Source organism: Stenella coeruleoalba, assembly GCF_951394435.1.
Source record: "Stenella coeruleoalba genome assembly, chromosome: 19".
In the NCBI taxonomy this organism is placed as follows: Eukaryota; Metazoa; Chordata; class Mammalia; order Artiodactyla; family Delphinidae; genus Stenella; species Stenella coeruleoalba.
The window spans coordinates 35,208,270-35,230,440 of NC_137165.1; the positions used below are offsets into that span (position 1 = coordinate 35,208,270).

Below are 22,171 nucleotides of genomic sequence, written 5' to 3' on the forward strand. Positions count from 1 at the left end.
CACCGAGCTGATCTCCCCATGCTATGCGGCTGCTTCCCACTAGCTATCTATGTTACATTTGGTAGTGTATATATGTCAATGCTACTCTCTCACTTCGTCCCAGCTTACCCTTTCCCCTCCCCGTGTCCTCAAGTCCATTCTCTACATCTGCGTCTTTATTCCTATCCTGCCCCTAGGTTCAGCAGAACCATTTTTTTTTAGATTCCATGTATATGTGCTAGCATACAGTATTTGCTTTTCTGACTTACTTCACTCTGTATGACAGACTCTAGGTCCATCCACCTCACTACAAATAACTCAATTTCATTTTTAGTCTTTTTAAAAAAGAGGTTTTATAGCTATTTTGCATTTCATTCAAAAACAGAAAAATGTAAAGCTCAAAATTTCTTTCCTTCTTTTATTAAGTTAGCACTTATTTTTTTCCCTTGAGACCACTAATAATTTACATCAAAGTGGTGATTATTTTTGAAATCCAATTGATCTGTTTATCTGGATAATATTTTCTCAAACCAATATAAATAAGAGAACAAACCTATATGTTGCTGAATACATTTTAGACAGATATATACTGATGATTAAACTTCATTATGCCAGTAAAAAACAATGCATGATGCATACTTGTAATTTTTGATAAATCATGCCTAATCATACACTTAGCATAGTTCATATTTCATATGAGGATGAAACTTACTGTGTGGGGAATAAAAATTACAAAGGCAACAAGAACATCAAACATATTACCAAAGTGATATTTTCTTGTGCAAAGCATCAAAATAAGGACATCATAAAGTGCTAAGTCAAATAACTCAACAGCCAATTTAAGAAAGTAAACCCTAAGAGCTATGTTTAAAAGATCTTTGCCTCTGAAAGATATAAACATCACTGTGGCTTTTTACCGTTAAATAGGAGATTCACTTATGTAATAAACCTTCTCTACAGGGATTATGTTTAATACTGGCTCATTAACAATACTATTATTGTTGCTTCTTCACATTTTTAACTTCTTTGTATTGCTTTAACATTTACTAAAGTCTAATGTCACAAGGAGCAGTCTTTTTTAAAAAAGGCTCTCATTTGAAAAATGGGGACACTATATGCTTCTCTTTTGGACCCTTCTCTTTTGGATCCATGAAATAAAGCCTGTAAGCATTAAAGTTCTATGAAAGATGCAAAATGAATATGCAAAATTACTGCCTTAATGAATTTCGTTTAAAAAAAGCCATGTCGTAATGAATCTCAACCCTCCCGATAATGGTTACTGAGACTGTGTATTTAAGCTCTCAATTTGGGTTCTCAGATCAGTACTGGTAGAAAATAGTAACAATGCAAAACTGACAGCTACTATGGATATACTAGCTGACTGTTTAGGCTAAACCAACTTGTTTTCTTTTCTTTCTTTTTTATTAGGCTAAAAATTTCTTTCCATTTGACTGGAATTATGTTAATTCTATGTGGTATATATTTTGGCTTAGAAACTCTTGTAGCTATATATATATATATATATATAATTAATAAGAAGTATAAAAATTATGTGGTACAGTCTGTATATTCAATATTTTAAGGTAAACAGTCTATGGGCATTTATGCCTCTGGTGGTAAAAAGGCTGGAAACTTTTTACATACTTTAGGCCTAGGTTTAAGACCCTAGCTGGAGAAGCTCTGGAAATTCCTTGGGGAACATCAAAACGCCAATTTATTACTTAACAATGAAGATTTTAAACCATACCCAGTTGTCCAAAGGGGCCATTCTATATGGATAGAAAAGTATGTGACCTAACAATGACCATTCCTCTCTGCCGCCTTCTCCTTTATCTAATTAGGTTCCATGCTGGGTCCAGTTTTACCATTCCAACGACTATACTTAAATGACTTACTGACTAGCTTATTCAGCTTATAATTTTCATTTTTAGGTATGTTTTTCCTTTCTGAACTCATTCTGATTGCTAATATCCATTCCCTTTTCAATATCAGTATATATTTTACTTTGGGGCATATGTTTGTAACGATAATCTGAGTATATAATCTAGCAAGTGAAATTAATAGCACAGAGGCAAAGCTGTCCCAGAAAGTCAAGAACCCGTTACTGTGCCAATATTAGATTATGCCCTCCTGATATCACCTATAAAAGGTACCTATAAAAACTGTCAATGTAATACATGCCTGCAGAAAATAGCACTTGCTGAATGATTTATGAAAACTATTCACGTATTAATGGTATGTTATTCTTGAAATTAGCTGAGAATAAAATGTCAAAATATCAAATTTAAAAAAAGGATGTGGTAACAGTTATGTGAAGATAAGACTCATTTCAACTGCTAAATGTTTAAAACACATGCAAAAAAAACCCCAAAAATATCTCTTTACCCTGCTCTATTAGGTACTTTTCTTTTGCTTATTTGATGGTAAATGAAAATAAAAACTACAAAGGAATGTATTTTAAAAAATAAAATTTCACGAGAAATATTATTTAATCCATGACTTTTTTTAAATTGGAGTTTAGCTGCTTTACAATATTGTGTTATTTTATATTGTACAGCAAAGTGAATCAGCTATACATATATCCCCTATTTTTTGGATTTCCTTCTCATTTAGGTCACCACAGAGCACTGAGTAGAGTTCCCTATGCTATACGGTAGGTTCTCATTAGTTATCTATTTTATACATATAAATCCATGACTTTTTAAAGAAGTCATTTAGAAAATTTGTAAGTTTCATCACATTGAATAAAATATGAACTAGTACATCAAAAGTAAAACTATTTTAAAATAATGAGAATGAAATGGTAAACTCATTTATTACATTTGTTTTTAGTGAATGGATTTTACTAACGTTAACATATTCATTTATACAGAAGATTTACAAGTTGTCATACTGACATTTACTAGAAGACAAAGAGGTTTCTTCCCCCCAAGATTGTCTAGACCAGAGCTCTTAACCCACTGTAAATTTTAAAACATCCAAATCTGTACTTAGCTTGAAGGAGGAGTTCAACATTCACTCTCGGCACACACACATAATGGTCAATTAAACACACAGGGACTATAAGTCACCTTCCAACAAAAGAAAAATTTTAAATTAAAACTACCTGGTTTCTTAGGGTGTGATGCCGGAGTAGGATGCATCTTAGCGTCTCTGGAAAACCCATCTAAGTTTCCTTTTATGGCTTCCAAAGCATCATCTCTACTCTTCTCTCCTGTCTGGGAGACAATAAATGTATATATATTTCTTCACTTGTCTCTCACACTTCGTCCTAATCCACATAAGTTGAAAGAAACGTGCAAATATTCGTCAATTTACAATATTTTTACCACATACTTCGGATAGTGAATTTTCCAAGTCAGAAAAACATTGACATAAAGCGAAGGCGTAAGACAACACTCTAAAGAAGATTATTAAAAGGCCCATTTAGAAATACTTTAGGCTACAGCTGTTAGATATTAAGTATCCAGTATTAATGCTTCCCAAGAAAAGATTACAAGCACTGCAAAGGCAGAAAACAAGAGCTGAGAAGATAATGGCTGCTATCCCATTCCCTTCAACAATAAAGTAACTTTACAGAAAAAGAAAAGTCCTTTGCTTTCGGACTTAGACAAAACCAAAACAAATCAACCACAGCCTCAGCTTGCGCTGGTGCCCACGTAACAAAATCCACTAAATGACTGAGAATAGGCACATTCAGGGGGGTAGGCTGTGTGCCGGAATACGTTACCTTGGGTTTCACACTACTCAGAAGTCTGAGCTTTTGCTTCTGCTCTTCAAACTGGCGTCTTTTTCTTTCTTCTTCTAAGAGCTTTTGCTGCTGTTCAAATCGTTTTCTGAAGGAAAAACAATCTAGTAAAGAGCCAGCTTCAGGGATTATCAACTGTTATATTCATATTTCTTCTACAAAGTCATCTTGCATTTCTAGAACTAAAAACTTCACTGATAATTATATCTAATTTTCTGAAGACTATCCTATTTCACCACTATATTAATTTCCAAATACATGAAATAAGTCTAAAAAGTGATTTACCTAAATTATAGACGTGAATTTATTTCCTGTCTAATTTGCAAGGGGAGGAGACAACATTTTACATTCAAAGTAATTACAAAAAACAGAGAGGGAGGTAGACGAAATAAAAACACTCTTTGCATACAAAAAAGAAACTTTACTTGAGGAGGCAGTATCATACATGAGAAAGAGTAGTAGTTCTGGGACTCAGGAGGCCCGAACTCGGGTCCAGGTCTTACTGGTAACTGTGTAACCCAGCCTGACACTTGCTTATTTCTTTGGACCTCACTTTCCCCAGATGTAAAGTCAGAGGACTGAATTACAGGATCTCTAAGGTCCCTTCTGGCGTTAAACTTTTAAATAATAAGAGTATTTTAAAGAGTTTTAAAGGTACCGTAAAGGCACCGAGCTTCAAATCTGCACTACAGATCACTTGACAATTTTAAAATTGATTGCTATCGTGTATCTTTATCCTTGCATCCTGAGATCTCTTACTGCTGCTCCTCGGCAAACTGCTTCTGCATGTCTGGAGTGTACTGTGGGCCTGGAGGACGCATTCCTAAGAATGGTGCTTGTCCCAGGTAAGGCATTCCTCCTGCTGGTATTGGTCCCATTGGTATCCCTGCCTAGAAAAAAACAAAGACTTAAGCTTAAAAAAACACAATTTCTCCTTTTTCTTTTTCCTTTGGCTGCGCTGCACAGCATACAGGATCAGTTCCCCAACCAGGGACTGAACCCGTGCCCCCTGCAGTGGAAGCACGGAGTCTTAACCACTGGACCACCAGGGAAGTCCCCACAATTTCTCCTTTTAATTACTACAAAGAAAAACTGTAACTTCCATAAATTTTCTTATTTTTAATTAATGAACTATATAAAGGCATTTTAATAGAATATTTGATATTATTTATTAACAAACTATATAAATGCATTTTAATACAAGATTCAAAGAACACAGGCTAAAAATGAAAAGCTCCCCTTAATATCTTGCCTCTTCCATTTCCTTCATGTCTTCGAGGGGACCACCACTGCCAGAACAGTCTGAGGGCGTGCGTGTAAAATCTTTCAGTCTGTGTGTGTAAGGCTGTGTATGTGTACAACTCACAAGTTATATCTGGTGAGTTTACTGATCCATACTCTTTGAGAAGAGGTATCATATCTTACATGTCTCTGTATTTCCAGCAATAGAGAAGCACCTGGCATATGGTAGTTATTCCACAAATGAGATTAAACAAATGAGATTAAACACGATTTTCCAATATGATAGGATAATGATTATTTTGATATTCATTATCATAGGCTTGGCTATCCAAACTTTCACAGAAAATATCAATAATTAAAAAAATCAATAGTAAATGACATATCAATACAACAGTATAAAGTTTACTGAAGTGTCCAGAAGTAAGAATGGTATTACACAACAGCTAACCACAAAATCTAATATGAATAATGATGATGATGATGAAAATGATGGCAATGGATAATTTTTACTGAGTGAAAATTCCTGTGTTATTCAACCTTCTCCCTGAAACGTTCCCCTTCAGTTCCCTAACTTGAAACTTGGCTGTCCCTGGAAGCCCTCTCATTTGGAGATTGCTACTTTTCTTCCAACATTTCCTGTAGACGGGCAATATTCCTCCTTGCTTCTCCTTAAACCCTTTTTCTCCTCTTTTCCTTCAAAAACCTGAACACATTTTAATTTCTTGCCATCAGACTTCATCATTTACTATCCTAACTTGTTTATGTCATCTACTGACCCTCAACTCCCTCACTCTTCAACTAAAGGCTTCAGAACCTTGCTAAGGTCCATTCTACTCCTAAACTGCTCTTGGTGATGTCAATAATCATATGGATGACTCATCTAACACTGTGGCCTTTCAGGTCTCCTCATCACAATCATGTCCAACATACCATTCCAGTTTCCCATTCCACGGCCACCTCCCCTGATCATCCGCCCCAGTAACTGCATCATCTCCAAAATCTTGATTTTAAACATCCCAACACCTGACCACCACCTTCTATCCTTCCAGCTCATGTACTCCAGCAATTCTCTTATTTCATTAATACCTCCCTCCCATCCATTAATCTTACCACTTTCCCACTGTCCATCATCCTCATCATGTCCTCACTTCTCTTCTTGCTCAGCTTAGACTCCAGGATTCAATATTAAATGCCTCTGTAAACATCCTTAGCTCCCTTACCTCTGGCTTCCTTGGTATGGTCTCCCGGGAAACCTCATTCCTGGTTAGTCAACTAATCACCTTCTCTTATCCTTACAACCAAACCATTTAACCTTGCTGGAGAAAAAAGCCTTGATGATTCACCTTAAATTCCTGACTACAGATCTCAAATGGATCCCCAATGCAGGAGTCTTATGAGGACTCCTACTGTGTAAGATTTCAACCCTTTGACATTTCTTGAGATTTGCTATGGCCCAGCATATTTCAATTTTAATAAATATTCCATGTTTGCTTAAAAAGAAAGTATTTTGCAATTGTTGGGAACAGTGTCCTATTTATCCACTAGTCAAGCTTGTTAAGAAGGTTGTTTAAACCTGTATCTTTACTGATTGTGGATTTGTCTATTTCACCTTGCTTTGCTGTCAGTTTCTGTCTTATACATTTTGAGGCCAGGTTATTAGGTGCATACAAACTGTTAATCTTTCTGGTGAATTTAATCTCTCATCAAAATGAAATATCCTCTTTACCTCCAGGTTTTTAAGGCTTTTTGCCTTAAAATATATTTTGTTTGATTTTCCTTTAACAGAAATCATGTTACTGTTTCCCTCAAATAAAAAAAGTATTTCTTTTGAACTTATCCAAAATACCTTCTTGTTCTGAACCTTTACCGAGACAGTGGAACATTGTTTTAAGGTCTAGAAGTAATATAATATGTGTAAAGCACCTAGAACACTGTCTAGTACCTATAAATAAATAACAGCTACGACAGAAATAATTATCTTTATACATTAGAAATATACTTTATACATTAGAAACAATACTAATGACAGAATAGAACACTTTCAAAAACAGTAATGATTCAATTTTTTTCTGAAACAAAATAAGATTCCTCAAGCAAATACAGAATTAAGCAACTAGATAAGAAAAAAGAACACAATAGTTATAGGTATCATTTTACTGTGTTCCTGCCATATGCCAGCTATAGAACTAGGCATTTACATACATTATTCTCAATATATGTGTAAGATCATCAGAATTAGGGATATTTCTGATAATGATCAATAAGAAGAACTTAGTAATAACACTTATGAAGCCTGTACTATGTTCCAGGGACTTTTCTAAGTGCTTTACATGTACTAATTAATTTAATCCTTACAACAAATCTATGCAGTAGGTGCTACTATTATTCTCATTTTACAGATGAGGAAATTGAAGCAGAAAATAGTTAAGTATCTCACTCATTACTGGCAAGTGTCAGGGCCAGGATTAGACCCAGGCAGCTTCTGGTCCCCAAATCCATGTTCTCCATCATTATGCTATGCTCCCTCTCCAGCTACCAACAACCACCATAAAATTCAAATTTAAAAAAAATTTTTTTTCTGTTTTTATTCATGTGCTCAGACACATACCTGCTCAATAAATACTAGCAGCCTGGAAGGCTTATGAATGGTTTCTAGTACTTTATAACTGGAATTCCAAGTAATATTGCTTAATTACTAACACTCCCTATTCTAAATCTTGAGTCGTAATGGCTATGCATACTTATTTTTAATCACACTGTGGTTCTCTTGCTGCTAAAAATTACTGCCAGAGTCCTAGTATTACATTTCTTTTTTTCCCCCAATCTATAATTTAATCAGTTCCTTATTTTTTCCAGTTTTATTGAGATGTAACTGACATATAATATTGTATGAGTTTAAGGTGTGCAACATGTTGATTTGATACACTTATATACTGCAAAATGATTAACACCATAGCATTAGCTAACACCTCTGCCATGTCACATAATTACCATTTCTTCTTTGTGGTAAGGGATTAAAATTTCTTTTTAAAATTTTGACTCAGTTTACTCAAGGCACACAAAACACAAAAGAAACCACCCAAATCATATAGGCTAAAAGACAAAATGAGACATTCCACAAAAATAATAAAGAATGAAAGGAGGTGTTATTATGCATATTACCTTTCTATTTACACAATTCTGTTCTTCAAGAAGATTCAAACTTGCTAAATGGCATTTTGTTTCTCCTTCTCCTGAAAAGTAACTATACATTTCATAGAGTCTAATTTTATACATTCTTTTGAGATCTAGATAAACCAAAAGGTTAAGAGACACTAATCCTTAGCTATACAGTGAGTGAGTAACACAGCAAAAGAAATAACTCAGAAATCTGAGATACATCCAATAAACTACTAAGAAGACTAAAAGATAAAGTTCACCCCAAGCTGAAGGATACTGAAGGCTACTGAAGATTTAAGTAAGTGGAGAGGTACGACAGTAAGACTAAAAGAGTAAAAATGTTGATTTCTTTTTTTAAATTTTTATTTATTTATTTAATATTTTAAAATTAATTTATTTAATATATATTTTTAATTTTTATTTATTTATTTAATATTTTTAAAATTTTTGGCTGCCTTGGGTCTTTGTTGCTGCGCGCGGGCTTTTTTCTAGTTGCGGTGAGCGGGGGATACTCTTTGTTGCGGTTCCCGGGCTTCTCATTGAGTGGCCTCTCTTGTTGCAGAGCACGGGCTCTAGGCGCGTGGGCTTCAGTAGTTGTGGCACTCGGGCTCAATAGTTGTGGCTTGCGGGCTCTAGAGTGCAGGCTCAGTAGTTGTGGCACATGGGCTTAGTTGCTCCGCAACATGTGGGATCTTCCCGGACCAGGACTCGAACCCGTGTCCCCTGCACTGGCAGGCGGATTCTTAACCACTGTGCCACCAGGGAAGTCCCCAAAATGTCAATTTCAATCACAATCACGACAGGTTTTATATGGAATTTGACAAGCTTATCTCAAAATTTATACTGAAGGGGATGTGACCATGAATAGCTATAATTCTTTAAAAGAAAAAGGAGGATCCACACTACAAGATATCAAGGCTTATCTTGGGCTAGAACAATTAAGACAGTAAGATGTTTATTGATGTAGAGATAGACAGGTATAGCAATGGGACAAATAGAAGAGCTCAAAAACTAATCCAAAGCATATAAAGAAATTTGATATTACAGGAGTAATCTTAGAAATCAACAGGTAAAGAATGGGCTGCTGGGCTTTCCTGGTGGCACAGTGGTTAAGAAACCGCCTGCCAATGCAGGGAACACGGGTTCGAGCTCTGGTCCCGGAAGATCCCACATGCCGCGGAGGAACTAAGCCCTTGCGCCACAACTACTGAGCCTGCGCTCTAGAGCCCGTGAGCCACAACTACTGAAGCCCATGCCTAGAGCCCGCAAGCCACAACTACTGAAGCCCGTGCCTAGAGCCCGTGCTCCACACAAAAGAAGCCACCACAGTGAACAAATAAATTTAAAAAAAACAACAACAATGGGCTGCTGAGAGGAATTCCCTGACAGTCCAGTGGTTAGGACTCCATGCTTCCACTGCAGGGGGCATGGGTTCGATCCCTTGTCGGGGAACTAAGATCCCACATGCCGCACAAAAAAGAATGGGCTATTGATAAATGGTTTGGGGGACAACTGTCTACTCAAATGGAAAATAATAAAATTAGACCCTTCAGCCTCACACTGATACCAAAGAACAATTCCAGGTAGGTTAAGGACCTATATATGAAAAGAAACTTTAAATTTTTTAATAAGAAAATACAGGAGAATATCATCATTACCTCAGGGTAGGATTATGTCTTAGATGAGACATGAAAAGCTCAAACCATAAAAGAAATGATTTATCCATCTGACTTAACTTCTATAAAACATGACACCATAAACAAAATTAAAAGGCAAGCCAAAGTCTAGAAGGAGATATTGACAGCACAAATAACCACGAAGGTCAGAATCCAGAATATATAATGAACCCTTAGAAATCAATAAAACCAAAACAAAGAGCAAAAAATTGGAAGCAACTTAAATGTCCATCAATAGAAGAATATATATTCATGCAATGGAATACTACTAGCAGCTATATGAACAAACTTGGCATCATTCCACAACTGGGATAAATCTTGGAGAAAAACAATGTTAAATGAAAAAATCAAATGCAAAAGGGAACACACGTAAAATTTTAAAACCTAGAAAATATTATATAACATTCATGAATATTCAAACATATATTTAAAAAAGTACAAAATACATAAGGAAACAATAAAAAGTGAATTCATGATAGTGATAACCATCTCTGGAGAAGTACAGGAAGAAAATTATACCTATATTGTTAAAGTCTTTTAAAAAATGTGAAGCAAATATGGCAGGTTAAAATTTGATAAAAGGATGACATGACTGTTTAAGTAGAAAATCGAAAAGAATCTACACAAAAATTCCTAGAACTAATAAGTGAGTTCAGCAAGGTTTCAGGTTACAAGACAAATACACAGAAATCAATTTGTATTTCTATATACTAGCAATGAACACATTAACACAGAAATTAACAATATAATGCCATTTACAATTACTCAAAAGAATGAAATACTTAGATGTAAATCTAACAAAACATTCACAAGACTTGTATGCTGAAAACTATACAATGCTGATGAAGAAACTAAAGAAGACCTAAAAAAATGGAGAGGCATATCATGTTCATATATTGAAAGAATCTTCATATTAAAGATGTGAATTTCCCCCAAGTTGATATAAAGGTTTAATATAATTCCTACCAAAACTCCAGCAAGAGCTTTTGTAGATCTAGACAACATTATTCTAAAATTTTATGGAAAGGCAAATGAACTTAGAATAGTTAAAACAATTTTGAAAATAATAACAACGTGAGAGGAATCAGGCTTCTATATAGCTAATGAGATTGAACCAGTAATGAAAATCTCCCAACAAAGAAAAGCCCTGCCCTGATGGTTTTGCTGGTGAATTATACCAAACATTTAAAGAAGAAATAATAGCAATTCTTCTCAAACTTTTCCAAAACATTGAAGAGGAGAGAGGTTATGCTAAGGCCAGCATAACCGTGGTACCAAAGCCAGACAAAGACACTACAAGAAAAGAAACTACAGATCAATATCCCTTATGAACACTAACGCAAAAATCCTCAACAAAACACCAGCAATCAGAATTCGGCAGCATAGTAAAAGGACTATAAACCATGACCAATTGGGATTTATTCCTGTAGTGCGAGGCTGGTTCAATATATGAAAAATGATCCATGTAAATACCACATATTCATTTCAATGGATGCAGAAAAAGCATTTGACAAAATACAACCGCATTTCATGACAAAAAACACTCAACAAACTAGGAACAGAAAATAATTACCTCAACACAATACAGGTTATATATGAAAAGCCCACTGTGAACATCATACTCAAAGGTGAAAGACAGAAAGCTTTTTCTCTAAGATCAGAAATAGGGCAGGGGGGACTTCCCTGGCGGTCCAGTGGTTAAGACTACATGCTTCCACTGCAGGGGGCACGGGTTCAATCACTGGTTGGGGAACTAAGATCCTGCGTGCTGCGCGGCGTGGCCAAAAAGAAAAAAACGAAATAGGGCAGGGATGCTCATTTACCACTTCTATTCAAAATAGTAGTGGAAGTTCTAACCAGAGCAATTAGGGAAAAAAAGGAATAAAAGGCAACCAAGTTATAAAGGAAGAAGTAAAATGATCTCTGTTTGCAGATATGATCTTATTTGTAGAAAATCATAAAGAATCCACAAAAAAGCTGTTAGAACCAATAAACTAATTCAGCAAGGGGGAGGATACAAAGTCAACACACAAAAATCATGAGCCAACCTCACTATAGGGGTGTGGGAGCCAAAAGAGGTGAAGGAATGTCAGCAGAAACAATTAATCTTCCTACCAAAAAAAAAAAGGCATAAAATGCTCAAAATTAAATGAAAAATGGACTGTTCTAGAACTTAAGAGAAATATATTGTTCAAATATTAAATGGAAACAAAATAAAGCTTTCAGATTGTATTTCTCCCTAAGCACTAAGAAAGTGAGGTATGTACCACTAGAAAAAACTTGACATTAAAATAATGTTTTTAAATCATGTGCATTTCTATACACAAAAAATGAACATCCAAAAAGGAAATTACAAAAACAATTCCATTTACAATAGCATCAAAAAAACCACAAAACAAACAAACAAAAACTTAGGAACTAATTTAACCAAGGAGGTGAAAGATTTATCCAATGAAAATTACCAAAAACTGCTGAAAGAAATGAAAGAAGTCATAAATAAATAGAATCACAACGCATGCTTCATGGATTGGAAGACTTAATATTGTTAAAATGTCAATATTACCCAAAGCAAACTACAAAAGCAATCCCTATAAAAATACTGGTGACATTTTTGCAGAAATAGAAAAACCCATCCTAAAATCCATACTCAATGGGACTTCCCTGGTGGCGCAGTGGTTAAGAATCCACCTGCCAATGGAGGGGACACTGGTTCAAGCCCTGGTTCGGGAATATCCCACATGCCGCGGAGCAACAAAGCCCATGCACCACAACTACTGAGCCTGTGCGTCACAACTACTGAGCCCGTGTGCCTAGAGCCCGTGCTCCACAACAAGAGAAGCCACCGCAATAAGAAGCCCACGTACCACGACAAAGAGTAGCCTCTGCTCTCCGCAACTAGAGAAAGCCCACGTGCAGCAATGAAGACCCAATACAGCCAAAAATAAACAAAATATGAAAAAAATAAATTAAAAACAGAAAGAAAACAGTATACCAAGTCCTCAAAAAAATTTTAAAAATAAAATAAAATTCATACTCAAGGGACCCTGAATAGCCAAAACAATCTTGAAAAACAAGAAAAATGGAGGACTCAGGCTTCCTGATTTCCTGCTACAAAACTACAGTAATCAAAACAGTAATGGTAGTTGCATAAAGGCATATAGACCAATGGAAAAGAATAGAAAGCCCTGAAATAAACCCTTGCATATATGGGTCAAAATGATTTCTGACAAAGGTACCAAGACCATTCTATGGGTAAACGACAGTCTTTTCAACAAATGGCGGTTTTCAACAAAATTGGACCCTTACCCCACACCATATACAAAAATTAACTCCAAATGGATCAGACCTAAAACAATAAAACTCTCAGTAGAAAACATAGAACAGAAACTTCGTAATACTGGATTTGGCAATGCTTTCTTGAATATGACACCAAAGGCACAGGCAACAAAAGAAAAAGTAGACAAGGTGGACCTTCATGAAAATTTAAAAAATCTGTATATTAATAGGCACAATCCACAGAGTAAAAAGGTAGCCCACAGAATGGGAGATAATATTTACACATTACATATATGATAAGGGGTTAATATCCAAAATATACAGGAAAATCCTAAAACTCAACAACAAAAATCTCAGTTCAAAAATGGGCAAAGGGGCTTCCCTGGTGGTGCAGTGGTTAAGAATCCACCTGCCAATGCAGGGGACACGGTTTCAAGCCCTAATCCAGGAAGATCCCACATGCCGCAGAGCAACTAAGCCTGTGTGCCACAACTACTGAGCCTGCACTCTAGAGCCCGTGAGCCACAATTACTGAGCTCACATGCCACAACTACTGAGCCTGCACTCTAGAGCCCGCAAGCCACAACTACTGAAGCTCGCGCGCCTAGAGTATGCGCTCCACAACAAGAGAAGCCACCGTGATGAGAAGCCTGTGCACCTCAATGAATAGTAGCCCCCGCGCGCCACAACTAGAGAAAGCTTGCGTGCAGCAATGAAGACCCAACACAGCCAAAAATAAATAAATAAAATAAATTAAAAAAAAAAAAGGACAAAGGAACTGAACAGACATTTCTCCAAAGATATACAAATGGCCAATAAGCACGTGAAAAGATTACTCAACATCACTAATCATTAGGGAAATGCAAATCAAAACTATAATGAGATACCACCTCACAACCATTAGGATGGCTCCTATCAAAAAACAGAAAATAAGTGTTGGCAAGGATGTGGAAAAATTGGAACTCTTTTATATTGTTAGTGGGAATAAAATGGTACAGTTGCTGTGGAAAACAGTATGGAGGTTCCTCAAAAAATTACAATAGAATTACCATGTGACCCAGCAATTCCATCTCTGAGTATATACCCAAAAGAATTGAGAGCAGAGTCTAAAAGAGCTATTTGTACACCCGTGTTCATAGCAGTATTACTGACAATAGCTAAAACATGGACTCAACCCAAGTGTCCAAAGACCAATGAATGGATAAGCAAAGTGTCATATATACATACAATGGAATGTTAGTCTTAAAAAGGAAGGAAATTCTGCAATATGCTACAACATGGATAAACCTTGAGCACATTATGCTAAGTGAAAATAAACCAGTCACAAAAAGACAAATACTGTATGATTCTACTTACCTGACGTACTTAGAGTAATCAAAATTATAAAGACGGAGGGACTTCCTTGGCAGTTCAGTGGTTAAGACAAAATGCTTCCAGTGCAGGGGGCGCAGGTTTGATCCCTGGTCAGGGAACTAGGATCCCACATGCTGTGCAGTGTGGCAAAAAAAAACCCCCAAAACCCAAAAAACATAAAGACCTAAAGTATATAATGGTGGATGCATGGGGCTGAAAGGAGGGAAAAATGGGGAGTTACTGTACAATAGGTACAGAGTTTCAGATTTACAAGATGAAAAGAGTTATGAGGATGGATGGTGGTAATGGCTGCACAACAACGTGACTGAATTTAATACCACTGAACTGTATATTTAAAAATGGTTAAGGTGGTAAACTTTATGTTATGTGTATTTTACTGCAATAAAGTTGGAGAAAACATGGGAGGAATCAATCTTACATAGCTACTGTAATCAAGACTAGTAGACACGTAAGTCAATGGAACAGAACAGAGAACCTAGAAAAACACTCACATAAACATGCCCAACTGATTTTGACAAAAATACAAAAGCACTCTGATGGAGGAAGGACAGCCTTTTCAACAAATGGTACTGGAGCAACTGGACATCCATCGGCCAAAAAATAAACCCCAACCAAAGTTTCATACCTTGTACAAAAACTAACTCAGAATGGATCGTGGACTTAAATGTAAAACTTTTAGAAAAAATAAAAAAATATGAGAAAGATCTTCAGGATCTAGGGCAAGGTGAAGAATTCTCAGACTTATAGCAATGCATGTTTTATCAAGTGAAAAACTGATAAATTGGATTTCATCAAAATTAAAATTTTTTTCTCTGAGAAGGACCTTGTTAAGAGGATGAAAAGACAAGTGCTATGGTCTGAATGTTTATGTCTCCCCCTAACTCATATGCTGAAATTCTAACCCCCAAAGGTGATGGTATTAGTAGGTAGGGCCTTTGGGAAGTGATTAGGTCGTGAGAGACAAAGCCTCATGAATGAGATTAGTGCTCTTAAAAACAGATCCCACAGAGCTCCCTAGTCCCTTCCCCCCTGGGAGGATACAACTAAAAGTCTGTGACCTGGAAGAGGGTCCTCACCCGACTATGCTGGCACTCTGATCTTGGGACTTCCAGCCTCTAGAACTGTGAAAAATAAACTTATGTTGTTTATAAGCTACCCAATCTCTGGTATTTTGTTACAGCAGCCTGAACAGACTAAGACAACAAGCTACAGACTGGGAGAAAATATGTACAACTCAACAGTAAAATAAAAAAGTCCAACAAGAAAATGGACAGAAGACAGGAAGGGACATTTCGCTGAAGAGAATGTAACCATGGCAAATAAGCACATGAAAAGATGTCCAGCATCATTAGTGTTAAAGAGAAACCAATATGGAGGCTGCACTTTGAATATACCCCTAGACCAAAGGCTCACAGTAACCAAAATGTAACACTGTCCTGAGTTCCCCCAAATGCTGACTCTGACTTTAAACAAAACCTAAGCTTTCTTCATGTCAATGTGACCTTACAGTTTCCTAGCTCATCAGCTACAAACAAGCAATGAAAAGGAAAGTAAGTTTCTAGAAAATAATCACAGTAGAACACAATGTACTCCTTCATGTTTCTAGTGAACTGTAACTGCTGAAAGCACTTGCGGGTTTGAGGTCTCCCTGTTGGGGAATACTTTGTTTCTTGCCCAATAAAATACCCATATCAAGTAAAGCTCCTTGAATTTTCTTTTGACATTAGTCATTGGGGAAATGCAAATTAAAATCATGAAATATCACAACACACCTATCAGAATGGCTAAAATAAAAAATAACAACACCAAATGCTAGCAAGGATGCAGAGAAACTGGATCACTCATATATTGCTGGTGAGAATGTAAAAGGGTACAACCACTGTAGAAAACAGTTTCTGTAAAAACTAAACATCCAAATACCATGCCACCCCACACTCCTGGGCGTTAATCCCAGAGAAATGAAGCCTTATGTTCACACAAAACCCTCTATTTGTCATAGCTAAAAAGTAAAAAACAGCCCAGACGTCCTTCAATGGGTAAATGGTTAAACAGACAGTAGTATACACAATAATGGAATATTACTCAGCAATGAAAATGAAGTACATGCAACAACTTGGATGAATTTCAAGGGAATTATGCAGAGCAAAAAAAAAAAAAGCCAATCTCAAAAGGCTAGTGATTCAATTTAGGTAACATTGTTGAAATCACATAATTATAGAAATGGGAAACATATTAGTGATTGACAAGGGCTGGGGGGGTATGAAGTGGGAGGGAGATGAATTTTGCTGTAAAATGTCAACATGAGGAGATCCCTGGGGTGATGGGAATGTTCTGTATCTTGACTGTATCAATGCCAACATCCCGGCTGTGATATTATACTGTAGTTCTGCAACTTGTTACCACTGGGGGAAACAGGGAAAGGATCTCTTTGTATTATTTCTTATGTACATGTGTACAGACATTTACCTCAAAATTAAAAGTTTAACAAAAAATGTTTTGATAAAGCTGTGCAACTGGCTCACACATGTTCATCATATAGTCTATTCTTCCCTATATACTTGAAATATTTTGAATAATAACTTTAAAATTTATTCTAAATCTTGTGAAGTGTGTTCTGAGTTTGGGGGAGTGGAGGGCTATGCGGCAACCAAGACTAATTTTCATCTTTGACTTTTATCTGAAAGTGCACCCTTCAAACATAATGGGTATTCCTCATACATGTCTGTGGTTGGTTAAGGTTATTAAGTTTGAGGGAGAAAAATAAGATCTGAATGAGTTTCTCCTTTAAGAACAGTGAGCAGCTTCCAAGCAGTATAATGCCTGTCAGCAAGAATAAAGGTTAAAGAAAAAGATTTTGGCTTCTTTACTTTAGAACCATTAATCCTAAACTCCTGATACTCAGGGAAATTATTTGGGTGACATCAAATCTGGTAGTTCACTTTCTTATTGTTTTTATGCATGTTAGAGATCCTTATTGTTTTTGGTTGTTTCAAACTCTTAAAAATTTTTTTTTAGATAATTAGGCAAGTTATAAAACAATGTTTAATGTGAAAATTAATGATTTTAAAATTGTGGGCATTCCCTGGCGGTCCAGTGGTTAGGACTCCGTGCTTTCATTGCTGAGGGCACGGGTTCAATCTCTGGTCAGGGAACTAAGATCCCACAAGCCCCCGCCCCCCTAAAAACTGTATCAGTTGTTAAGATTCAGTGGTAAGTTTACGAAACCTTAATTAGAAACACATGGTATTCTTTGGTAGCTTGTTTCCAATCACTTGCTGCCCTTACTATAAGATGACACATCCTTATGTGGTGTGCATTCCTCCTGGTATACTCTCCTAATGATGTTTTTGAGTCATACTACTTTGTGAGAAGTGACTGATAAATCCTGCCTCTGAGAGAAAGCTTTAAAAGACATCACAGGGTTTGGCCATCTCTGGGATGTCCTTGGTAAGGGTCTCACAATAAAGAGAACATGCAGCTGAATCAGCTAACTCAAAAAGGACACGTATCATAAATGAGAAATCTGTTTCTGTAAGTCACTGAGACTTGAGGATTTTTGTTTCTGTAGCATAACCTAGTGAAAGCTGAGTAACTTGGACTTAAAACCTACAAAAGCTCAATTTATTCGTATTTTCTTCTTACTGGAGGTGAATAAAGAATGATTTGGAAGTTTTCCTAAATCTTTACATACAACATAGAAGCTTTATTTGTTTAAATGACTTTGACATGACAATGGTTTAAACTTAAATTCTGATTGCTAACTCCCATTATTTATAATTCATATACATGTGCTATTATACTAATATATACATAAAACATGCAGGAATAGAAAGTTTTAAATAATTAGGTAAAAATGAAATATATGGCATTTAAAATATTAATAGTACAAAATCCTTTTGTTCTGGTTTATTTGTGACTGATTTTTTTCTTTTTCTTTCTTTCTTTTTTTTTCAATAATATAACACTTTGGATTCAGCCAAAGATCTGACTCCTGGATTCAGTTTAGTTGGTTTAAATGGGTATCATGGCTGAAGAAGATAATTTACCGATGTGGATAAAGCCCATTCCTTAGGCTGTACTTATTAATTAAATCATGATACTATCAATTTCACTCACCAATTCTAAAACCAAAACAAAAGCAAAACAAAACAACCTTATTTGCTTTAATTTACACTATCTATGATCACGACCAGCTACGCAGGGACACAAGCTCAGCATGCTAGCAGGAAAATTCTCTTCAGTTCCCCTGCAACTCTCATTCAGATTCCCATTTATGTCTCGTTTTAAGTGTTATTAATTTTTACCTAAATTCTCCCTTTTTTTAAATATAAAATTTACAGAAAATTTGGAAGAACAGTATAATATATATTTTTTTGTTTTGTTTTTAAATTTTTTGGCTGTGCCTAGGGGCTTGCAGGATCTTAGTTCCCTGACCAGGGATTGAACCCGCACCCTCGGCAGTGAAAACACGGACTCTTAACCACTGCACCATCAGGGAATCCCTGGAAGAACGGTATAATATTAACATTTTGCCCTATTTGTTCTGGGTTGTTTTTTTAATATTTGTTTGTTTTAATATTTATTTATTTGGCTGCGTCAGGTCTTAGTTGCAGCACGTGGGATCTTTAGTTGCGGGATGTGGGATCTAGTTCCCGGACCAGCGATTGAACTCAGGCCCCCTGCATAGGGAGCATGAAGTCTTATCCACTGGACCACCAGGGAAGTCCCTGCTCTCTGTTTCTACACATACATACACTCTTTTTTTCTTTTGCTGAACCATTTGTGGGTAAACTGTAGACATAATTTACTTTTTTTTTTTTAAACAAAGAGAAAGTAAACATGAGGTTTATAAACTCCAATAAGTAACAGTACCTAGCTAGAATTTGGTAATATTGTTTTGATTCATCATATTTATTTTCTGGTTACCCTCTGTTTATAACAAATGAGGTTTTCTATTTACTTAACAAGAAAAGATTCCTTTAAGAATTTGCTGCAAACCTAACCAATTAAAACTATTAATTAAATAATACATGGCAAAAATCATGAAGGTGATACTCAAATGACTAAAGGCTGGGAAACACTGGTAATTAAGAACTCAGGCTCCAAAATGTAAGATAGCTTTGCTTTCAGTCTCTGTTCTGAAACAAGCTGTATGACACTGAACAGGGCACTGAATCTCTCTGACTGCAGTTTCCTTATCTATAAAATGGGAATAAGAATATTACTTATAGAGTTGTTATGAGGACTGAATGATATAATGCACACAATGGATACAGCACAGGTAAACAACAAATGGTGGTCATTATTATTATTACTGCTTATTACCATTATTCAAGAAAGAATGTTTTAGACAGAAATGGGGGTTGTGAGCCAATGAAAGCATGGAAACATAGACAAATATTAAAAACAGAACATGAAATAGTGTCATGCCACTGGAAAGATCATTCCTGATATTAATAATATAAGAAATAAAAAATTCTTGCCACTTCCTGCTCACTGTGTGCCAGGTACAATTCCAAGTGCTTTATATAATTCCTTTTTCAATTCTTTCTATAACCGTACAGGCAAGTTATTATTAAATCCGCGTTTTACAGGTAAGTGGCAAAGCTGGGCTTTGAACTTAGGTCTGACACCCATGTTTTTTTTCTTTAATCCCCCCACCCCGCAACCCCACCACCTTCTGTGGCTGTTCCTCTTCGATCTCCTCCATTTGCAACTCACTCCCTTAGATTTAAACACTGAAATTCTGAAGGCTCTATCCTGGACTATTTTCTCCATCTATAGGGTTCTTGGATGTTCTAGTTCACCCCTATGGCATCAATTACCTTCTATGTGTGCATGATTCCCAAATCTATAATTTTCAACCGAGAGTGAAAAATCTTGAGTGCCAGGTCAACTGATTGTCTCTGGACAGCCCCACTTGAATATTTCATGGGTCCTTAAAAATCAACAATTATGTTCCAGCAAACAATCTCTTCTGGTGTTTCTTTTATTAATAAATGACCAGTCAGTGGCTCATGCAGAAAACGGGGAATCAATGTGATACCACCTTCTCCTTTATTTTCAACATCCAATCCTTCATCAAGTTCTCTTCATTTTATTTCCTAAGAAGTTCTCAAAAACATCCATCTCTGCACGCACCTGCTACCCCTAAGTTAAGCCAACATCTCACCTGCTCTCACTACATCAGCCTCTTAATGATTCTCCTTACATCCACTTTCGCTCTCCCCTCTCCTTCTAATCACTCTCCAATCAGCAGTCAGAATGATCTTTTTGAAACACAATTCTGATTGCGTCATTCCACGCTTTATACCAGTCAATGGCTCTCTGATGCTCTCAAGAGAGAATTCAATGTATAAATAGTCAAGTACAGACCTACTGAAGACACAGGTTCAAATCGTGGCTATGCTCTGTGAGCATCCTCACAACACTTCAGTTTCCTCATCAGAAAAATGGAGATACCACCTCTTTAAAAAATTGTTATGGGGATTAGATGAGACAATTCAATATAAAGCAGTACCTAAGCCTTGCAAACGACAATACTGCTCCTTTCATGAGAACAGTAGAGTTCTTCTAACAATGTGCTTTCATGGCATCAGGTCCCTAAACTTTCCAAGATGCCATTCTATAATTCTTCTAAGTCAGTAGTCAAATATAGAGGTCACCAGATTTTTCTTAAATGATTTATCTTTTTTTTTCACTCTTACAAACATATATTCATTTTATTTTGAAGGAAGCCACCTAAGATGCAGACTACACTTATTTCTAAATATAACATTAAGCTCCTAGTATGTAGCTCTTAGAACACAGTTAACAACAAACGATAACTTTGCAAACATTGGCTAAAGAGGCAAGTACCTGTATAGCAATAGGTCCCTGGGACATTTGAGAGCTGTAATTCATTCCTATCATGCCTTGCACATTAGGCTGCATGACGGAGACCATAGGAAATCCTTGTTGCTGCATCGGCATCAGACCTGCTGAAAAACATAAAGATATCACTAAGGTCAATGTGTTTTACAGTTTATTTTCTTAAAACCATAAGCACCTAAAGGACTTGTTACTTGGGAGGTGGCACAGTATAGAGGAAAAGGCACAGGCTCTGGAGTGAGACAGACTTGAGTATGAATTCCAGTTCCATCATTTACTTAGCTATGTGATCTTGGGCAAGTTACAAAACTTCATCTGTAAAATGAAGATAATAATACCTATTCCACAGAATTTTTGTGCATACTTAAAAAATACACAATATGGCCTAACTGGCCTTCAAGATGGCCCCCAGCAATCTCTGCCTCTTGGTATTCATATCCTTGTCCTTCCCTCCCATACTGAATAGGGCGGACCAGAATAACCAACAGGATATTGTGGAAATGACGGTGTGTAACTTCCAAGGCTGGTTCTTCTTCCTTTCCCTTTCTTTTTTCTTTTCTTTCTCACTCCCTTCCTCCCTCTCTTTATCATATTTATTTATTTGGCTGCGCCGCACCAGGTCTCAGTTGCAGCATGCATGTGGGGGATCTTCGTTGCAGCGTGCGGCCTCTTAAGTTACGGCGTGCGGGCTCTTAAGTTACGGCATGTGGGATCTAGTTCCCCGACCAGGGATTGAACCCAGGCCCCCTGCACTGGGAGCGCAGTCTTAACCACTGGACCACCAGGGAAGTCCCCCAAGGTTCCTAATAACCACTGCAGCTTCCTTCTTGCTCTCCTGGATCACCCG

The 22,171-nt window shown here is 36.5% G+C and overlaps 1 protein-coding gene across 21 annotated transcripts in view; it reads right to left on the reverse strand.

Annotated features, from left to right (window-relative positions):
* The window catches only part of SYNRG (synergin gamma), a 94,530-nt gene that overhangs the window by 62,086 nt on the left and 10,273 nt on the right, over window positions 1-22,171 (reverse strand). For 15 of the 21 annotated variants that reach the window (XM_079904241.1, XM_079904245.1, XM_079904249.1 and 12 more), the window contains exons 3-6: window positions 21,313-21,434; window positions 4,487-4,617; window positions 3,710-3,815; window positions 3,086-3,197 (exon numbers count right to left, since the gene is read on the reverse strand). In XM_079904241.1, coding sequence (XP_079760367.1) covers window positions 3,086-3,197; window positions 3,710-3,815; window positions 4,487-4,617; window positions 21,313-21,434 — 471 coding nt within the window. The remainder of the gene's footprint in view (window positions 1-3,085; window positions 3,198-3,709; window positions 3,816-4,486; window positions 4,618-21,312; window positions 21,435-22,171) is intronic. The other 6 variants (XM_079904248.1, XM_079904243.1, XM_079904240.1 and 3 more) reach the window with 1 other exon arrangement.